Source organism: Artibeus jamaicensis, unplaced genomic scaffold (assembly GCF_021234435.1).
Source record: "Artibeus jamaicensis isolate MK-2021 breed Jamaican fruit bat unplaced genomic scaffold, CSHL_Jam_final contig_233, whole genome shotgun sequence".
Taxonomy (NCBI): domain Eukaryota; kingdom Metazoa; phylum Chordata; class Mammalia; order Chiroptera; family Phyllostomidae; genus Artibeus; species Artibeus jamaicensis.
The window spans coordinates 64072034-64093675 of NW_026521486.1; the positions used below are offsets into that span (position 1 = coordinate 64072034).

Genomic DNA, 21642 nt, shown 5'->3' on the forward strand with positions numbered 1-21642 from the left:
TTTGCCTGGATGCTGTCACTGACTCCTGTCATCCCCGCTCCTCCAAAGGCTTCCCATCTCCCTCAGACTAAAATTGGAAAACCTTTGCCATGACTTATAAGGCCCTGCACAATTTAGTCGCCCATCATGCTCCTGAACTCATTGTCCACACTATACTCCCTCTCCTGCTCTCTACTCCAGCCACGCTGCGCCTGGCTATTCCTCAAAAAAATGAGCTATCTTCTCACCTCACCGACTTTGTGCTTGCTGTTCTTTTGCCTAGAATGCCTTCTTAGATATACATACGGGTCAATCCTTCACCATCTTCAGATTCTGCTCAAATGCCACCCTTTCAGAACTTTCCTAGGCACTTCCTATTCACTTCCCATCTTATCTTTCTTCGTAGTATTTATCATCATCTAACAGACAATGTACTTTACCTAGTTATACTATTTATTGTATCCCTCCTCCACTAGAATGTAAGTTCTCTAAGGGCCAGGATTTTTGTCTGTTTCTTTCACAGTTACATCTCTGGTGCTAAAATGGTGCCTGGAACACAGTTGGAGCACAAATGCCTCACTAGATGCTCAATACATAAAATGGTTTCTCTCCTCTCTCTTCCTGTTGAGTCACTAATGACAAGATTTGAAAGTGTATCAGCAGAAATACAATGTCAATACCAGAAAAAACAATTCAATGCTTCTGTCTTACTAAAAATAGGTTAACAGACTGTCTCTACATATGATACACAAATTCTGTAAAATCTGAACCTATCACTCATTTATGACATGTGACTAAAACAATAACTTCCTGAGGAAATGTTTTTCCCCCAAATAACAATATTTACCTTCCTAAAATCACTCTTTGGCGTTTCTAAGCCATCCTGAGGAGACATTCTTTTCTTCTGTTCTGGGACTGGAGGCTTCACCTTACATGGAGACACTAAAACAGCACCACCTAGAAAAATGCAAAAGATAAGTTTCGATCAAGCTAAATCTTCGTGTAGAAAAGGCAGGTGAAATAGGAACTGCATGGTGTTTGCCTATTACCAACAGCCGGAGTGGTAAGATCATGATGAGTCCTTTGGACTCCCCCAAGTTCTCTCAGCTTCGGAGTAGGAAGCCTGCCTCCTTTTTCTGAGGATACAGAAGAAGAGTCCGACCTAAAAAATTACAATAATCTATTATGAAACCATTCTTTTATGAAATATGACCAAAAATACTTTGATGCAATATTATTGCATCATTATGCAATAATAAAGTATGAAACTTTTAAGATAAGACCATTTTGTTGCTGAAAGTAAACCCACATGCAGGTAAGAGGGACTGAATATTGGAAGCGTGAAGATCACTGCAAGTCAGCAAGAACACGCAGAAAATTCTTCCACTAAATGAGGGCCTAAATCCCACATTAACCGCAAAACTCATGAAAGAAAAGCACCGTTATCAATGGTAGAGAAACACTCCCCAAAGAAACCTACATATAAACCAACAGGAATTAGCTCTTTGCCAAAATCACTTATTTTAATATTATAAAACATCATCTTTTCTTTCTCTTTTGGCATAGCCATCTGATATTTAAGAATATCAGCTATTTTTCTTAAATCATAAAGAAAGTCATTCTTCCAGGCACATTTGCAAATCTAGCAAATCATAATTAGCAAGATATTAATGAAAATAATACTAATTATTCCCTCCCGCAGCAGCTCAGTGTTCAAGTGTTCAATTACTGATTAGTGGTGACTCAAATACCTGACTGACTCAAGTTATAAATCATATAGAACGCCTCCTTCCTGACATTAAAATAAAATCTCTTTATTAGTCATAAAACCAAAAGCATAAACCACTATACTTAGTGACAAAACAAAATATGTATTAGCCATGCATAATAATGCTGCTATATACTGATCAATTTAAACTCTCACCCTTCTTTTATCTTGCCTGCCTTAGATTTTTCATGTACTTTCAACTTCTCTAACTCTCCCATATAAACCTGCTTGTCCCTTTCCCTTTCCTCCTCCTCTTCCTCTTCTCTCGGCTGTTTTTGTATATCTTCATTGGTGTCCTCTGCATCCCAAGCCAAACGCCTTCTAACAGGTACAGTGGGAGCATCTGACACGCCCAATTTTTCTGTGGTATTTTTCTGGGGCTGTTCTTCCAAGATAGGTCTTTTTTCTTCTAGTTTTGTAGAAGGATATTTCTGCAAATTCTTATGGCTTGTAGGATCTCTGCATAACAAAATAAGTTTTATTTTAAACAAGTAGTTTCAAGTTCCTAGTTTATACTAATTTTAATGAGCCATCATTCCCTTCTACTATTCACAATTATATATTTCCCCACAGATATGGCCTAGCCCAGATACTGAAGAAAGAAATCTAATTAAGAGTTCACTTGAGCCCTGACCAGTGTGGGTCACTTGGATCGGCATCGTCCCACAACATGAAAAGATCACTGGCTCGATTCCCAGTAGGAGCACATACCTGGGTTGCAGGTTTGGTCCCCAGTCGGGGCGCGTAGAGAGGCAACTGATCAATATTCCCCCTTCACTCCGATGTGTCTCTCCCTCTTTTTCTCCCTCCCTTCCCCTCTCTACAAATAAAGAGTTCATTTTACATTATAATAGTGTTATGATCTGGAGTTGCTATTAAAGTACTCCGGCGTAAAATATAGTTATCTCCTCTTACTCCCACCTTCACACATACATGCCTGCACCACTACTGACAAAACTCACACATGTCTTACACATGTCCCCTGAACTGGCATTTGTATGTACATGCAGTCTAACTTGTTCGGTTATTCAATTACAGTTTGTACACATACTCGAGTGTACTTGCGGATCTAGAAGCTGGTTCAAATTTTATAATTTAGATAGAGTAATCTTTTCCTGACATTAATTAAAGAATAGATTTTGTGATGAATTTTTAAAATCAGATGTTACAGGTCAATTTGGTATGTGTGACTATATTAACATGCTGTAACAACTAAAAATTATTTTATTTGTGGCAAATCAGTGTGCTATTTCTCTTATAAAAATTTAAATCATTTCTCTTTAAAACCCAACATAGCAGAGAATTCTCCCATAGAAGCAGGACCTAAGTGCCATATCGACCATGAAAATTTATTAATAAATGATCATGGATATGTACTAATAACTTGCTTTTAAAGTTCTTTTACAGCTACTATACAATTATTCCTATTTTATTTTTAATTGTTAACAAAAAATATTATAAAATCCAGTCTTCCAGATTTACATTATGTATTATTTACACACAAGTGCTTAAAGTGGGTATATAGTCTTATTTTTCAGAAATAAACTAAAAATAATGAAATATAATGGCTATCGTATCTCCATTTAACTAAATGAATTTCAAGTCATGTGTCATTCGCCTATATAATTCCATGGTCTACTTAAGCTACAACATACTTTTCACCATATACAAAAGCAGCTCACCCAGCAAGGTCTAGTGCTCTAATGTTACTACTAATAGTTCCTTCTGAACTCGTGGTCGAGGAGACATCCCAAAAGCAGTTCTTATCAGACAGAATCTGATTCAGATGGTCCCGAGAGAAATGTGTTCCCTGAACTCGTTTCCTATAAAACTCAGCCTTCTCTCGGAGCTCTTTAACCTGTACAGGAGAGGTAAGACATCATGTATTACTGTAAATGCTCCTTCACAAATATCACCAGGTAGCATATCTAAGACATTGCACATGTACAGCCAGAGACCAAAGAGAAAGGAAGGCAAAACTAGCCACATATATTCATCAAACTATGTGCATTTTTAAGCAGAAATTAAAATAGTCACGCTATAGCACAATGCAGTTATTTCAGGCCAGCAGGCAGAGAGACATTTGTAGCAGCTAAGAAAAATATTGACATCTACTTCTTATTTCGACTGAAATTACACATATTCTATGCATTATTACAGTATTTTAAAAACTCAAAAGCAACCAACCTCTGCATACCACATTGCATTTAGAGAACCCTAGGGAAGGAATACAGAAACATACTTAATGACAGGTTAATGCCATAATGTAATATTAATGGGAATCAATGAAATACCTATTTTTCTTCTTTCTAAATGTATAGATACATGAAACTTGTCAACCAACATTTTTAGTATTTTTTAGTAATATTTAATTCAGTAACCAAGACATGTTAATATTACTTTAAAAACCACCACAGTACTGTATGGCTGGGATGCTGTCCCTGACGGGCTACCTAAGTACTATTCCTACTCCCCCACTACTGGATTATCGAAATGCCCCAAACCCCTAGCCCCGGTCTTAATTTCCTAGTTTAATATACAGTTGCTACCAGCAAAAAACCCCTCCCACATGTTGTGAGAAAGTCACAAGGTTCCCCCCTCCAAATACCTCAACATTTCCTTGGAATCAGCAAAATCTCAACTTTTAAAAAATGTATTAAGTACATACTAATTTTTAATCCCACAAAATAGTAATTATAATGCATTTAAGAAAGTAACAGAATACGAAAATCTGTTGTGATGAACTATAAAGCAATTTGAATTCCCTAATGTACTAATTACATAATTTGCATATGAACTGGAGCCTTTTATCCTCATCTGAAACCCTTACATTTTATGCATAATACTGCCACCTGCTGGCTTCTAATAAATACAATTCCACAATGTAAAAAAATTAAATTGCACCCCAAAATTCTGTTTAAAATAATCTGTTTAATTTTACGAACCAATTTTAACTCAATCAAAATTAAAATAAATAAAATTAAGTAACCTTTATTTATAAAAAACAAATTTTTTCTATCATAAAGATGAAATGTTAGCATTAAAAGGATATCTGGATACTGTCTGATTAAATTGCTTTGCCTTCACTTAGAGACAAAAAAACAAATACTAAAACTTAACATTGCAAAAACAATTGGAGAATCATATCCTTAGCTCCTTAATGAGACATTATAGAATACAAACAAAAAGTTACATCTGTAGGGACTCAGCCAAACTCAAAGGACAGCACTAGCCACGGCACAACAAACTATATATACATAATGTATTTTATATACTATATATATGTATATACTTCTCAATAAAGCTGGGGGAGAAAAATAATAATTAAGCCAAATAACAGTCCTCATGTTCTAATAAACCAAACCTGAAACATTACTAAAAGATGACTCAAAATATTTTATTCACTGCCAAAAAATTGAGCCATGTTCATTTATCATTTCTGTCAACTACTATACTTTGAAGAAAATTATGAGTATAGCAGGTCCTCAAATAATGTCATTTCACTTAATGTTTCATTATAACATCCATGAGATGCCACAGGAATGTAACTCTTTTTTATATCAATTAGCATATGGTAAAACTGGTTTCATGATAGTGATTCTGCTTAAAGTCACAGAACCCATCAACGATGTTAAGTGAGGACTTACTTTAGTGGATTTTGCTTTTAACAGATAGAACCAAGACACATGGATTAAGTGCTGAATCACCAGTACTAACCAAGGTATTCTGAATACACAGGACTTATTACAACATGCCTTGATATAATCCAAATTTCCAACACATATCCCAAATTTCAAGTGTTTCGTCCAAATTTCAAGTGTTTCGTGGCTACTCCATTACCTACATGATAAAATCTGCAAGCCTTAGCATCTCTTCCTCCTCTGTAGTCTTAAAGCCCTTCATGCACAACTCTATTGGTTCTTTTTTCTCATATTTTTCCCCCCTTCCCCCCAGCAATCAGTCACCACACTGTTGTCCGTGTCCATGAGTCCTCTTTCCTTTTTGCTGAATCCTTCTACCCCGTAACCTCCCCTCAGTAGTTCGTATTTTATCCTTCTGGAATTGATCGCTCATGTCATTCTCCCCCATTAACCTATAAAATCCTTGAGGTGAGGAAGAATGCAAATTTAAACACTATTTCCACAGCCTGTCCTGAGTGTGCACCTGAGCTAAAAGGCTGGTAGTTGCAGGTGAGCAAGAAAGTCCCTGTATTCAATGTGCCCACAGTTTGGTAGAGGAGATAGATCTCCTCTATGATAAAAGTTGTTATCATAATAATGGTATGGTTTATGCCATAATAAATAAATGAAATAGAAGTTGAAGGAGTCCATCAAATGGGGAGTCTATCAGTCCTGTGCTATGGACCAGGTGGAATGGGCAGGAGCAGTGAAGAAGGCTGCATTCTCTCTATGTGGGAGGACCTTACTGCTTGATAAATGAGGGGATAGACGAATATCCCCTCCATGTACAAGGTGATCCAGTTTTAACTGACATCAGTTTCTTTAAAGGAGGGAGAGGAGATACAGAAATACTGTAAAACTTGGTTTACTCAGTTCTGTTTGTTACTGACATTCAAAACAATGTTTTAAAAACATTTAATTTACTTTATTAAAAAGTAAAGTAAACATAAGTAAAGATAAAACATTAAAGTAAACAAATTTACTTTATTGGCAATCTTTATTAATATTAGTGCTAATGTTATATTTTGTAACTACATAATTTTAAACTTCTATAATCCTATACTAAGATAAAAAATCAGGAGGTTGATATCTCCCAAGTAAGGTGTTCTACTAGAAAGAGTAAAAAGAAAAAAAAAAAAAGAAATCAGTGGTGTGAACTCAGTATTAAGAACAATCCCCACAGCCAAGAACCAGAGGCACTAAAAAGAATATAAACAGACCATTCCAAACGCAATTAAACCAACACACACCTCTCTCTCCAGGTAATGCGATCCAATTATATGACATAATGAGCACTATAAGTAGAAGGTTTTCTTTTCTGAATCTTTTCCCAAATTAAGAATTTAACTAAGTCACTTAAAATTCATATATAGAGAAAATTCAAACTTAGAAAACTGAGGAGGTAAAAAATAAAAACTCTTTTTTTTCCAAAAATCATCCCCCCAAAATGAGGAGTCATCTTTATACCTAGTAGTCCTTATAATGACCGTCAAATTACAGAATGTGGGATTTTACCTTGAAAGACACATGAGAAAAAAATTACCAAGAGAACAATTTGATGGTCGTGAGATGAGGGCTTGGGTAATTGGTGAAAAAACTGAAAGGGATTAACAAGCAGGAACTGGGCATAAAATGTCACAAGAACATAAAGTACAGCACAGGGAATACAGTCAGTAATATTGTAATTACTATGTATAACCACTTCATAAGGTATATAAATGTCTTACCACTATATTGTACACCTAAAATTAATATAATACTGTACATCAAGTAGAATTATTTGACAAATTTTTTAATTACCTCAACCAATGTAATTTTAAGTATTAGATTACCTAACAATGAAAAACGGGAAATCTAACAGATTCAGGAGCTATTCTCAAGAAACGAGCTAATGATCACCATATCTGGTTATTATTAAAAATAATCAATTAAGTAAGTATTTTAAAAAAGAAATAGTGCCAGTGTTTATGTTATGGAGATAAATATACAACCACTGGATGAATAAGACCAAATACCCCAGTGTTATATAAACAGCTACTGGGAACTCAGGATTAAATACCCAATGACTAGACTATAAACAGATTTTAAAAGTACAATATCACAAACAACATAGAAGGAAATGAAAATGATATATGGGCGAGAAAACTATAACATGATTCAGAAAAAATGAGTTAACATTCTAATGATAACAAAGTCATTGATGTCCAAGTGAGTGTGAATAATACTGTTTCATGAAACGTTAGGAATGGGAAAACGGGGGAGTACCTTATGTTTAGTTACTTTGTAAGCAGCCACACACAGTTAGCGTCTTACAGTAAAAAATATACATACAAGACTTACATAAAACATGGCCACATTAAATGTCTGTGACAAAGTGACACAGACTTGGTCATAGACATTCATCACCATCAGCAATCACTGGCCTCTTTACTAAAAATTCTTATTCTTTTCTAACTCCAATTTACTTTTTGAATTATTTTGCCCATAGAAGTCAAAGCAAACTATACCATTAACTGAAATATTTACAACCACCAATAGAAATTAACAAAACAAACTCCCTCCAAAAGTCACATTACCAAGGTGTCGTAAGAGGAATCCTTGAAAAGACAGATCTTTAACTACAACAGTGTTCTCTTCCACCAGGGCAGCATAAGGACTGTCAACTTCTAACTTCAGACATAATCATCTCCTCAGTTCATTAAATGTTTAAATCTGAGGTCTAAATACCAATTCATCTTAGTTTAAAGAAGTCTCAAAGACTGAGGTAATTTTTCCAAAACAAGGAGCTTCTCGGGACAGGCTGCAGGCGAACGGCTGACACCACATTAGCCCTCTACAGCCACGTTCCCCACCCTGCCTTTGCCCCAGGTTTTCCTTACTCCCCATCAGACTCTAGACACAGAGCTACTCGCCAAGGTCCGGCATGATCATCAACTGTTCAATGCATACATTTTTAACTTGATCCCACCAGGGTGAATACATGAGTTTTGCCCCCAATAATCTCTGGGATAGCCTTGAGCTTTGTCTCTTACTTGCCTGTATTGCCTCTGAGTCCTGTTCAAGTAGGGAAGTAGAGAGTACCAAGAGCAGCCACGGTGGGAGGAATCACGTAACCTCTTAAAACAACATTTGGAGCACAGGGGTCACCAGAACATGGGTCTGGGAACTGAGGGTGCAACAAGCCAGCAGCTAAAAGTGCCAACACCTTCTCCCAGAAACTGATAACGTGTAATTGTTAGCCATGGTTTTAAGTATGGAGCTAAATAAAAGATTCATTCCTCATACAAATCATCCTTCCCTTTACAATGATAGGAAGAGGGAGTGTTTACTGATGTCTAATCTAAACTGTTTTAATTTGGTTAATTCACACAGAAAAGGCAGACAACCATCAAGATATAATTTAAAAGATGACAAATTATTCAATAACCAGAAAAGCTCCAGTTTATCCTTTGACTATAAGAAGTTAGTACTAAACTAGCACTTCCCAATTCAAGGATTACCCTTTCCCTCAAACCTTTCTTCAGGATCCTCAGAACTTCCCCCTGTATGTCAGGGTATCCTGACAACACCGTAACTCAAATCTCTATGAGCACAGGCCACTCCTTCCCTGTACTTACAAACTGTAACAGCACACACCGATAGGGGTACCACTGCCAGACAAACTAATCTTGAAAATTAATTAACCTTCAGCTGTGAGGGTGGAGGTCTGGATGTTATAATCAAATCTATCATGCTATAATTCTCTATAAGCTAACTTTATTAATATAATCAAATATTGACTATAAAAACATCTTTAACTTTAAGGATTTTATAATAATAAATATAACTTCTAATGAGCTAGTTGTTATTTAAAAAAGCAAGCACGCTGATAAAGTATATCCTAATAGATACAACTTTAATTTCCTAATACTTATATTGCTATTATTATATCATACATCTTTAAACTGTCTCTATTACTAAATTAAACTCATTATAAAATTAAACTGATAAAAGCTCAAAGAAAATGTGGGCTTACTGAGCTTAAGCATACTCACCTGACTTGGTATGTTTTCCTTCACACGTGTCCAAGCCCCAGCTTTATATAAATACTGGGCTGGACTCAGATATTTTGCTCTATATTCAGAATTCACCTTCCTGACAGAAATAAAATAAGGGTAAATATATCACCATGTCAATCATTTAAATACTATACTGTTTATCTTACAAAATACATACCCAAGTCTTTGATGTCTCCATGGGGTGAGCTTCTTTTTAGGCTGGTTTAAGTCTTTTGATTCCATCTCTACTTCTAATTTTAAAGAGTCGTCTGTTTTATTACACTAAAATGACAAAATTCAAATTTTTTATACTAAAAATATTTTCTACATTAAAGTGAAAGCATAAATGTTATAAAGTATAGTGAGTACTGTATTACAATTCTGTTTTTAGAAGATTTAACTATGAAAGATAACAGAGAAATCAAAAGAAATTAACAAGCAAGTTTTGAAACTAGGATATCCAGTTAGTGTTTCTGAAGTATAACTCAGGATATAGTTTCAATCTCTAACAATTAAAATTTTCGATCATTAGCTAGGAAAAAATAACTAATTAACAACTAAATATCTAAATAAATAAACTTTATGTTACTACCTTTAATTAGTAATCTTCCATTTGCCCTTGCTATTCTAAATTTATATTTAGTTGTGTTATTCTAAGTTTATATGTAATTGTGTTATAGTAATTCAGTGTAAGGCTCCAATTATTAAGTTACCACGTTGTTTAGTGAATCTGTTAATCTCTCTTTTTTTCTCTGCAAGGTCACAGGCTCAAAAAGATTATATACATATACAAAATTTTACTCTAGTTATATAATTTCTACTTTTAGCACCCATAAAATATCAGAGATGACCTTCCAGGAAATTAAATAATAAGACTTATATCCTGTTTCCCTATAATTTACAATAATTTTAACCCGATGATGCAATGTAAATAGCTATAATTTCACACAGAAGCAGGTCTTTGTATATCCTGAGATAAATCATGTGAATTATAGTGGCTATAACCTGGCATGCTATAACTTTGGTTTAAAATGCATGTACATATGTATGTTTGTGTTTGATTTCCATTATTTAATTTAAAGTACTGTATGTGTTTCTGTCACTACTGTTACCCTGGGAGCCCACATTACTGTAAAGTCAAACATTTGATATTAGACATAGCAGACTTGCTAAGCATTCATTACACGGTATTACATTTTACTACTTCTAGCTCTGTCTCCCCAATAGCCCAAGAGCTGCTTAAGAGCCTAAGGTGGTTATCACTGTATTCTCACTAGCTACCCAATGAACATCTGGCATTTAATGAACAAACAAGTGACTGAATGAACTAGCTAAAAAACAAAAATTTCAAGTGGTACTAAGTGAACAAAAACCATATAGAGTCTAAAATGAGGATTTTGTTTTGTTTAAAGAGTTGATAAATACCTCTTTCTCAGGAGATACTATTTCCAAATGTTCGTTTTCTTTCAAATCGTTTCTTAATTTTGGTTCTTTCACCGGAGATAAACCCTTGAAATTTCTTTTGTATTCCGTTTCATGGATTATTGAGTTACCTTTGAATTGTGGAACAAATTTGCTTTTATTGTGGAAAACCTTAAAACAAAAATTAGTTTAGTTTTTTGTTGGTTAAATATACAGAACTCAGTTTTTCAAATGCCAAAAAAATTTCACACATTAAGTTGAATCATAGTATACAAAAAAAGGCAAAATTATATATGACTCTGTAATTTCATTTGACATGTCTAATTAATATCCAAAGGGCAACAAAAGCAAAAATAGACAAATGAGATTGCATTAAACTAAAAAGCTTCTGTAAAGAAAACAGAGTAAAGAGACAATCTATGGAATGGGAGAAAATATATGCAAACCTTAGATCTCATAAGAGGTCAATATTCCACATGTATTAAGGAACGGAACTCAACTCAACAGCAAGAAAATAACCCAGTTTAAAAATGGGCAAAGAGGCATAAAAACAGACACCCGGATCAATGGAATACAATAGGGAGTGCAGATATAAATCCACACATATATGGTCAGTTAATTTATGATGAAGGAGCCAAGAACATATAATGGTAATAGGACAGTCTCTTAAATAAATGCTATTGGGAAGACCAGGCTGCATTATCCAAAAGAATAAAACTGAACCACACAGTCTTTCACCACACACAAAGATCAACTCCAAATGGATTAAGACTTGAATATAAGGCCTAAAAACCATAAAAACTCCAAGGAAAAAGCAGGGGATAAGCACCTTGACATTGGCCTTGACAATGATTTTTTTTTAATTTGACACCAAAACTAAAGGCAACAAAAAAGTAAAAATAAACAAGGAGGACTAAATCAAACTAAAAAGCTTCTATATAGCAAAGAAAACCATCAACAAAAACAGCCTATGAAATGAGAGAAAATATTTGTGAATCAAATATTTTTAATATATTTAATAATGGATTACTATATTACAATAATAGTAATAGAAGTCATACAACTCAAAAGAAAATAACCATAAAATCCAATTAAAAATGGGCAGAGGAACTGAAGAGACATTTTTCCAAAGAAAAAATATAATGGCTAAGGGGGTGTACAAACAAGTGATCAATATCATTAATCAACAGAAAAATATAAATCAAAACCACAATGAGACAATCACGTCAGGTCTGTTAAAATAGCTATCGTCTAAAATACAACAGATAAGTGTTGGCAAGGATGTGGGGGACCCCTGTGCTCTGTCGGTGGGAATGTAAGTTAGCTGAAGCATTATGATGATATTCAAAAACAGTATGAAGGTTCCTCAAAAAATTGAAAACAAAACTATCATATAATCCATCAATTCCATTTCTGGGTATATTTCCAAAGGAAGTGAAATCTGTATCTCAAAGTTTATCTGCACTCCCTTGGTCACTGAAGCATTATTCACAATGGCCAAGATATGAAATGAACCTAAGTGTCCATCAACAGATGAATGGATGAAGAAAATGTGGCATGCATATACAATGGAATATTATCCAGCCTTAAAAAATAGAAAAAAATCTTGCCATTTGCAACAGGGATGAACCTGAAGAACACATGCTAAGTCAAATAAGTCAGGCACAGATCAATGAATACTGCACAACTGCACTTGTATGTGGAATCTACAAAAGTCGAGCTCATAAAAGCAGAGGAGGATGGGGGCTGCCAGGAGCTAGTGGGTGGGGAACAGAGGGAGGTGCTGGTCAGAGAGTCTCAAATTTCTAGAATTCAGGACAAATAAGTTCTGCAGACAAATAAGTACAGCATGATGACTATAGTTAAGAATAGTGAATTACATACTTGAAACTAGCTAACAGAGTAGATCTTAAGAGTCCTTGCCATGAAAAAGGTAACTCTGTGAAGTGTTAGATGTATTACTTTGATTATAGTAATTATTTCACAATATATACATATATCAAGACATTACTTTCTATACATAAATACATTATATTTGTCAATTATACCTTAATAAACCTGGGGAAAAATCCAAAGGTCAATTTTCTATATTCATTACTACTATTTTTTGAACAATAGCTACTGTTATCAAAATCATGCTTAAGCCAAAAGAAATAATGAACCATATCTTTCCTCCCTAAAATCTCTCATCAGTTTGGTAATGGGACTAGTAGAATAGGCATATTTTAATAATATGAACATAGATATTAGCTTTATAAGGCAACCCTGTTGTCAGCTCTACAGGTTTTTTCCCTCAATGTGAATTTTTTTCTTCCTACAAAAAATAGAAAATTCTTAACATTTTAATTGTCTGGTATGTTTATTTTTCAGTTTTTGTCTCTGTGCTTGCTTATTTTTAGTATAAGGCAAGGGAAAAGTCATGTAATTATTATGTTTCTGTTTTTAAATGTTTCGTTTTATCCTTAGTACTTCATAGTACGTATTCCATTTTATGGCATATGATTACTGATTATAAGGAAAGCAAATGAAAAAGATGGAGCTCAAAGTATATTATTGCTTCATAACTCTACATAGTATTATCTTCACATAGATTGAATCCTAACAGTGTATCTTTTTAAGATACTGTATAACCTGTCGTATTTTTCTAGCTAAAATTGCTCTGACTCATTTACATGTTAATACAAGACATCCTTTCAGAAAACAGGTGCTGATAAAACAGAACTAAATAGCTCTTTCAGAGGTCCCCATCAACAAGCATTCAATTTCTGTCACAGAGCTCTTCAGTCCATAGCCCTGAAATTGATACGCTTTGAAGTAACAAACAGTATTTGCATCCCCCTCAAACTGTTTGAAACCCTCATAATGAAAACAATAAAACTACTAAAGTGTTGCTAATGATTTGTATTATACTTCTGATCCTATTAAAAAATTTTATATACTACTTCACTGAAATATGTAAAAGTTGTTAATGGGGCTTTAATTTGAATCAGCTCTATTTTAAAAGTGAAATACTCTATGAAAACTGAAGAATTCACAATTTTCACATATTAAATAATTTTTAAGCATACTTACTATCCAAGAATACTAATAAACCAGTGAAAGAAGTACGGATCCTATTTACTAAGTTCATAAGGTGTACATATCACTTTATATTATTTCGTATGTTCCTAAAATGTTATATAAATTTTAGGTTTTTTAAAAAAACTGAATAACAAGTAAATAAGCCCAGAGGTTCCACAATTTATACGATCACTGCTATTATCATCGTAGTGTAAGATGACTGATTGCCTTGCCTTGCTGAATCTAATCATCCTCTCAGGCCTCAGGGGTATAGAGTAAACGTTGCGATACAGAAGAAAAGGAATGTCAGGGTGTGTGAAGGTGTGTGCACACTAGTACGTTTACAAAGAAAAACACAAAGATGGGGAGAAACAAAAGTCTGAGCTGTCATGAGCCTCTGGGGATATTCTAAGTGGAAGTGTTTCCTACCCTGGGCCTCAGAGTAGGTTTAAGAATGTAAATGAGAGTTAAGAGCTGAAGAACAGTTTAGAGGAAGGCAGCAGGAAAACAAAAAAGTATTTACCAGTACCGGTAATCCAGTACTAAGATTGCGCAGGCATACAATGCATGTAATGTCACATTTAGTTATCATTATAGCTTTTGAATTTTATAAATATATTTACACTATCAGTGTAACACTAAAATTTAATAAAACAATAAAATTATGTATCTTCTATTACTCTAAAAATATTTCACATTTATTAACATAAATATCCAAACCAATTACAATACAAATATATGTTTTCTGTCTATTTTTCTGTCTGGGTTTCGGTCTTTCTTATAGGACAGAAAACATTAATATATCGGTCAACCGAACACATATTATAATCAAACCAATTCAGTATTTTTTGATAAATAAAAGAACTCCCAGCATGCAAAAAATTACCAGTGCCTAGGTTTTCATTACCTGTCTCATGCTTGTTATATATGAAGGACCTGGCCACAGTGATGAGCAGCAGCCTAGGACAGTACACTGTCACTACTCCAAATCACGAGTAATAGAGTGATTTTAGCAACACTCTCATTTTCACTTCTCTAGAACCTACCTCCAGGCCTATTTAAGTATCTCAGTTCTTTCAGCAATTAGTTCTATATAAATCTGCATAAGTATATTAAACAATGATATTCAAAAACTACATTTATTGAATTACCTGATTGGCTGCAAAAACTGGAGCAGTTTCTTTAGGGGTCTTCCAAACAAACTGCCTTTGATATTCAGAATTTCTCAAGACACTATGTGAAGGAACAACAGTCAATCCAGCTTTCTTCTGCAGAAATCTATCCAACTGTTAGGGGAAAAAAATCCCACTCTAAGTCATTGAAAATTTCCATTCAAACTCTTTTTTTTACTGTGGTAAAATAAACATACAGTACAGCATTAATTATTTATATCCACATTGTTGTACAACTAACTTTTCTCATTTTAAAATCTCCCTTTTAAATTGTCAAACTATTTAAAATTCCTTTTTTAATACTGTCAAGAAATTATTATGCATCCCACAAAAACATTAACATCTCTCAATTCCTTCTTACCAATTATTTATAATTAAACCTATTACTAAGAAACAACAGCCCTTTGCTTTATGCACACATTGCTTCTGGGACACCCCTTCCCCTGCCCACCAGACTTACACATCACCTTCCGTGACCCTCCCTAGGCCCCCCAGTTTGCACAAGCCATGGGTTCTTCTCCAACACTTCTGAATGCCTCTCCGTGGGTCCACTCAGCAGGGGACATGAAAGGGGAAGAAGCACAGTGGAGAAAAGTGTGCGAGGCCGTGAGATGACTGCACAGGGCCCTGCAGCCTCCACTTATGTGCTCTCAGGGACCTTCTGCAGGCCAGCTATGACATAAGAGAGAAGAACTGCAAGGTCTTTGAGGTCCAGCCAAAACTCCTTTCTTTTGCATTTCATCAACTGAGATTCTGTTGTTGTTGGTTGTTTTTCTTTTTCCTTGCTGGTATACAATAATAAATTGAAAAAAGCCTAGGTAGAAGCCAGCTCTCCATCCCTGCCAGAGCTAATGACCTACTCCCCTTCTCTGTCTCAACTTGATCTCTCCCTCAGGACTCAGACGCTGATATATGATAAATAAAATCTGAAGCAGGCTGTCCACCCAATGAAGAGATTACCTTAGTATAACTAGTACAAAGTGACTATTAAGAATAGAACTAATTCACAATAAAAATCAACAGCCTCTTAACTAGTCTATAGACAAGAAAACAATAGAAAAATTTTAAGCACAAAATGTAATATTTTGAAAATGATGAAATCTACAAAGAATTCTATGCTTTTGTAAAGAAATACGGTGAATATACTTACCTTATTATCTATGTTTTCTGAGAGAAGCTTGGTAGAATGTTCCCCTTCCACATTTTCTTTAGCTGGTACATGGTTTGCTATGACATCCTTATTATTTTCCACAATATCAGAAGCCCCTTCAGCTTTGGATTCTGCAGAGTGAGACCGGGTTCCCTTGGGAACCCTGGAGGCTCCTAGTGCAAGAACTCTTTCTTGGTTAATGTCTTCTTTGTGCTCTGCCTGCTGTGACTCTGGTGTTTCTGGGGCTTCAGGCTGCGGTGACACAAGCACGTCATTCTCTGAGAGAGCTCCATTCCACTCAAGAGATTTTGAAATCTGTGGGTCATGGTAAGGGACTCTTCTTTTGGAAATAAAACTTGGCTCTTTCGTGATTCCTACAAAACAGAGCAAACAAAAGTAGCAGCTACCAAAAAAGTTGCAAAGACAACTTTTAGTTGCAAATACCTCTGAGAGGAGAAATGAAATTTAAAATTCAGTTGAGAACATAAGCATAGTTGTCCAACACGAAATCTTTAATTTTGTTTCAAAGAAATATAAGTTTGACCATTAAAATTTTTTAAATTAGGGTCACAGTGTTCAAGTTAGCCTCCCACAAGCCACTAGAACTGCAACGTGATGGATCTGGCAAGTCAGCCAGCACATGCTGCCTCCGTTTCTAATTACTTTCCTGTGCTACTTAAGGGAACAATGGGCCCTGGTAGTGTCAAAATTTGGAACTTTTCACAAAGCTTCTCTTATGCAGAGCAGACCAAGATGAGAAGGGATGAGATGTCATTATGCTAGATCTTGGTTCTACATTTGCCTTGATTTCCTGAGAATTAAGAGAATGAACCCTTTAAACAAGAGCTAAGATACTATTTCTCTATATTTCTGTCTGGCAAGCAAATGTCCAAAAAACTTAACCTTCTGCCCAGGTAAGAGGAGCTCTGTGGAATGACAGCCACTAAGATACTGCCCCAGTTTGGGGCCATTCTTTAAATAGAAAGGAGACTGGACAGCGTGGGGGGAAAAAGATAAGACCAGAAGGGAAGGGAAGCAGACGCGAGTGGAGAAAAAATCTGGCAGGAGGTAAATAAAAGCCAGGGTTCTTTAGCCTCTGTCATGGATGTTTCGGCAGTTGAACACAGAGCCCCCAATCTTACAAGGTTTCCCTAGACCAGTGATCTTCAAACTGAGTGCACACATGTCTAGCGGCACATACAGACATTGAGGGTGGGGACGGAGGCGGGGATGGGGTGGGGGGTGGGCAGCTTAGGGGAATCATTTTCCAGATCCTAACTTCCATATGTCTTACTTCCTGACACTGATCTCCCTAAGAGATCATCTGACATCTGTAGTTTTATTTCCCAACACCCCTTTCCTAATCACCCCTTTCCCACTTCTCAAAAGACAGACACACCTCTCGACCAGCCCCAGGGAATAAAAAATTCTCATAGGTGGGGAAGGAAAACAAAGGGACAATTCAAGAAAGCATAACTCCTGAGGGAGAACATTTGACAGAAACACAAAGAAGGCAGAGATCAGAAATAACAAAGGATCTGCATGTTGTTTTATCCAGTTCCACATCTTTACATCTACCTAACTTAGAATTAAAATTCAGGTGTAAGAGTGCCATCATGTGAAATGCATATATGCATATTAACACATTTATTTGGATTGAAAAAGTTAGACCTTTTCCCTCACAGAAAATAATTTCCATTAGTTTTGCCAAGGAGGACCACCTTTACCAATTCTATCTATGATGAACATTTACGATAAACTGAATGAGCTAAGTGGCAGCCTCAGTTTAACAAAACACATGTATAATATTTAATATTCTTCAATTTAATTTGAAGAAATCACACTCTTCAAAGCTATGTTACATTTATGATAAAAAAAATTAAATCACCTTAAAAATGTGAAGCAATACAAAGATCTTCTAAGTTCTTTTAAAGAGCATGAAAGCTTAAAAGTTTGAAGACCACTGCCCTAGACTTCTCTCTGCTTTATCACAGAAGGAGGCTTTAGGTAGCAGAGCAAACAAAATAAGAGGGGATGGTTCACAAGTGGCCAGCCCTTGTCTCCCAGGACCATCAAAAACACCCTCTGGGGACAAAACCCACTCTATTAACAGAATGTCCAGCCAGGCCCAGCTAACACTGCTGCTGCTCCTGGCTTGCCTCCCGCCTTCCTTTAGGAACAGCCTGGAGTTTGAGCTCTGGCCTCTGCCTTCCTAATATTTAACATTCTCCATTAACTTCTCTCCTCCCCTAAACCATCCGTCCTTTTGTAATGTATCCTTCTCCAAAGTGGCTTTGCCCCCACCGTGTCACTTAATCACCTCTCAACCCTTAAATACACCTCATCTAAGCTAAAATGTCATGGAGGCAACTATTTGCTTACCCAATTCCCAGTGTCATAATATCCCTTTAGGCCCTCAGTGGGGCATTCACACTTTGTTAACGGAGATTTATTTTGGATTCTTAATCTAATGGAGCCTCAAATTTGTGGAATTTCTGGTCATTGGAGAGGATTATGAGCACCATCCTGCCCAAGAAGTAGGGACATGCAGCCTTTGAAGTCAGGCTCTGGGGGAAGGATCCTAGCCCTTCAAATGATCCCTAAAAGAGCCACCCTTCTAGCCAACTCTTCCCTTTATTCTCCAAACCTAATCCTGGATACACTCTCATTTTACTAATTTCCCAGGCTTGGCACCCCACTCATAAGCCTATTCTTTTCCTGACTTAAATATCTAACATTTGTGGAACTTATATACCACACAGAGGCACTCTCAGACATCACCCGTGTGGCACTATCACTCATTCAACTGTACATATGCATCTGGCCCTTAACAGGCAACATCTCATTTAATCCCTCCCAGCCATCCTGTGCACTGCACTTCCTAAATCCACTTGGGGAAACAGGCCAAATTTGCCCGAGGTCACACAGCTAACGTGGATTCAAACTCAGGCTTATTCCTTCATTCTAGTTTTAATAAGCACTAGAATGTGTCAGATACTGCATGGTAACGAGGTGGAGAAGACAAACAGACAAGAGCCTTGCTCTTCCAGATCTTATACTCAAGTGAGGGAGAATTAAGCAAGCAGGTAGAATAAAGTCAGTCTACCTCTTTTCCCCTCTAGTACGCTCCAGGAAACCTTGCCTCAGGATTCTGATTTAGCTGGTATACAGGGAGGAAGTGTGCATGATGACAAAAATGTGGCCTCTGAATGCATGGGTTTTCAACAGTACAGATTTGATTTCAAATCATGGTTCCATTATTTACTACCTTGCACAACCAACTTTATCTAAGCTTCAATTCCTCAACACCTTGGGAATACTCCTTCGCAGGCTTACTACTCTCAGCTTTCATGTTTCAGCTCAAATATCAAATCTAAAGCATATCTCCTCCAACCCATCCCTCCCCAGTTATCTATCATGCTAGTCTACAATTTTATATAACAACCTGAAACATCATAGCTTATTGAGTTACTTGTTCACTGTTCTTCACTACAGTTAAAGGTCTTTATCTAGTTCAAGGCTATATCCCTAGAAGCTAGGAATACTCATGGCCTATAGTAAAGCCTCAATAAATATTTGTTAAATAAACTAAAGCATAAGTCAACCAGGCCAGCTGACAAATGCTTCACAATTTTTTAATCATTTTGCAAACTTACCCCAAGGCTTATTCAAGTTACAATGAATGTCAGTTTGCCCAACTTACCTAATTGATCTGATCTAAGTCCAGCCCATGGGTACCTTTGCCCCACTGAGGAATTACAGGACTCTGACAAGTATGACTTTTTCCACAGAAAGTTCCTCTGGTATTCACTCAGCCCCTGGTAAATGCAAAGTACAATCTGACTACAATGCAATCAATGAACGTTGTTTTAAAGCAGGCATCAGTAAAAATAAATTCTGAACCTCTAAAAGTTGCAAGAGTTAAGACTGATAATTAAACAAAAATCTCCTTAATAATAGCTAATAGTTCACCAACTGGCTTAACTTACTTAGCATAATACTCTACAGATCCATCCATGCTGTTTGGAAGGGTAGGAATCAACAAAATAAACAAGTGAGCAAAATAGAACCAGAGACAAAGAACAAACTAACAGTAACCAGAGCGGGGCTTAACAGGGAAGAGAAGGGGAAGGGTCAAGTCAAGAAACTTATATAAAGAACCCATGGACAGAGACAAGGTTGGGGGAGGATTTAAAGTGGAAGGTGGGGGGTGGGTAGGGCAGGGGAGAGTCATGGGGGGGATGGAATGGGGACAACTGTGTTCTCTGCACAATAAAAAGAAATTTTAAATAATAATAGCTAATATTTACCCAGCCCTGTACTAAGCAGTTCACATGTCATATCCTTTAAGCCTTGCAACCACTTGAGGCAGACGCTAGCCGGAATCTGAGGCCAGCAGTCTACCCTGTTGCTGGCTGTCTGATTCCAAAGCCTGAGCTCTTCTCTAATTACAGTGACAAACTAAATCTTCTTTACTATAATTATCCTAATTAAGGTCTCGAATACACAATATTATGTATTTCGCCTAGTAACTTTCAAAATTGTGTAAAATCAACAACAAAAAAAGACAAATTCTCCTCCCATTCTAGATTCAAACCGTTAAGGCGAAGACAGAATTGGTGGAAAGCTGTGGTCAACTGCTAATGTTGAGGGGTGCTTGACCCTGTCACCTACCTGGAACTTTTAACAAACCAAATACACAATTATGAATAATGTGTATTTCTTATACCCGGTCTTTATCCTGGCAAGGGCCCATCTCTCAAGCCTTTAAAAGGCATTCGCACTTTAAGTTTTAAAGGGGAGAGGTGTTAAACGTCAAGAGGTGTGAAATGGGCCACCCGTGTCCCAATCTGAAGCCCGTTATAAAGTACGCTCCCTCCATCTCCACTCCTCTGAGCCTCCCAGGCCTATCTCAACACCATCTAGCTCTACCACCGGGCGAGAGTGAGCGGAGAGACAGCTAGGAGAGGGGAGATGAACTTCCTCCAGGTCGGTGGCAGGCAGACTAGGGGGCTGACGGGCTCTGCGGGGCCGAGGGGCGCGGCGCAGGAAAGCCTGCGAGGCCCCCGCGCCCCGCACCCGACCTGCCACAGCTCCCCCCCATCAGCCTTCGGTCCCGGGGACCCCGGCCTCACCTTGAAGCGCGCCGGCATGTCGCCCGGCGCTGGAGCCCCCCGAACTCCGACAGTTAACGGGACAAAAAGCCCTGAAGGGGCGGGGCAAACAACATCCGTTCCCTAGCAAAACCCTCTGCCAGGCGTCCCCAACGACGCGCCGGCGCATTCCGCGCTTCCCCCCTCGAGTCCTGCTGCTCTGCCTTTCCCCGCCCATTCTGAAACCTAAAAACCAATAGAAATTTGGAAAACTGCTTGCC

At 36.8% G+C, this 21642-nt stretch overlaps 1 protein-coding gene across 5 annotated transcripts in view; it reads right to left on the reverse strand.

The window, feature by feature from the left end:
* Positions 1-21551, reverse strand: part of MDM1 (Mdm1 nuclear protein) — a 32871-nt gene extending 11320 nt beyond the window's left edge. Inside the window, exons 1-12 of one of the 5 annotated variants that reach the window (XM_037133073.2) lie at positions 21404-21506; positions 19972-20086; positions 16269-16642; positions 15098-15232; positions 10890-11057; positions 9643-9746; positions 9462-9561; positions 3935-3964; positions 3430-3605; positions 1904-2206; positions 1029-1141; positions 827-936 (exon numbers count right to left, since the gene is read on the reverse strand). In XM_037133073.2, the coding sequence (XP_036988968.2) occupies positions 827-936; positions 1029-1141; positions 1904-2206; positions 3430-3605; positions 3935-3964; positions 9462-9561; positions 9643-9746; positions 10890-11057; positions 15098-15232; positions 16269-16642; positions 19972-20086; positions 21404-21421 (1746 nt within the window). In that variant the 5' untranslated portion in view covers positions 21422-21506. Of the gene's footprint in view, positions 1-826; positions 937-1028; positions 1142-1903; positions 2207-3429; positions 3606-3934; positions 3965-9461; positions 9562-9642; positions 9747-10889; positions 11058-15097; positions 15233-16268; positions 16643-19971; positions 20087-21403 lie in introns of all 5 variants that reach the window. The other 4 variants (XM_037133076.2, XM_037133074.2, XM_053662115.1 and 1 more) reach the window with 4 other exon arrangements.
* Between the last annotated feature and the right edge of the window lie 91 nt (positions 21552-21642).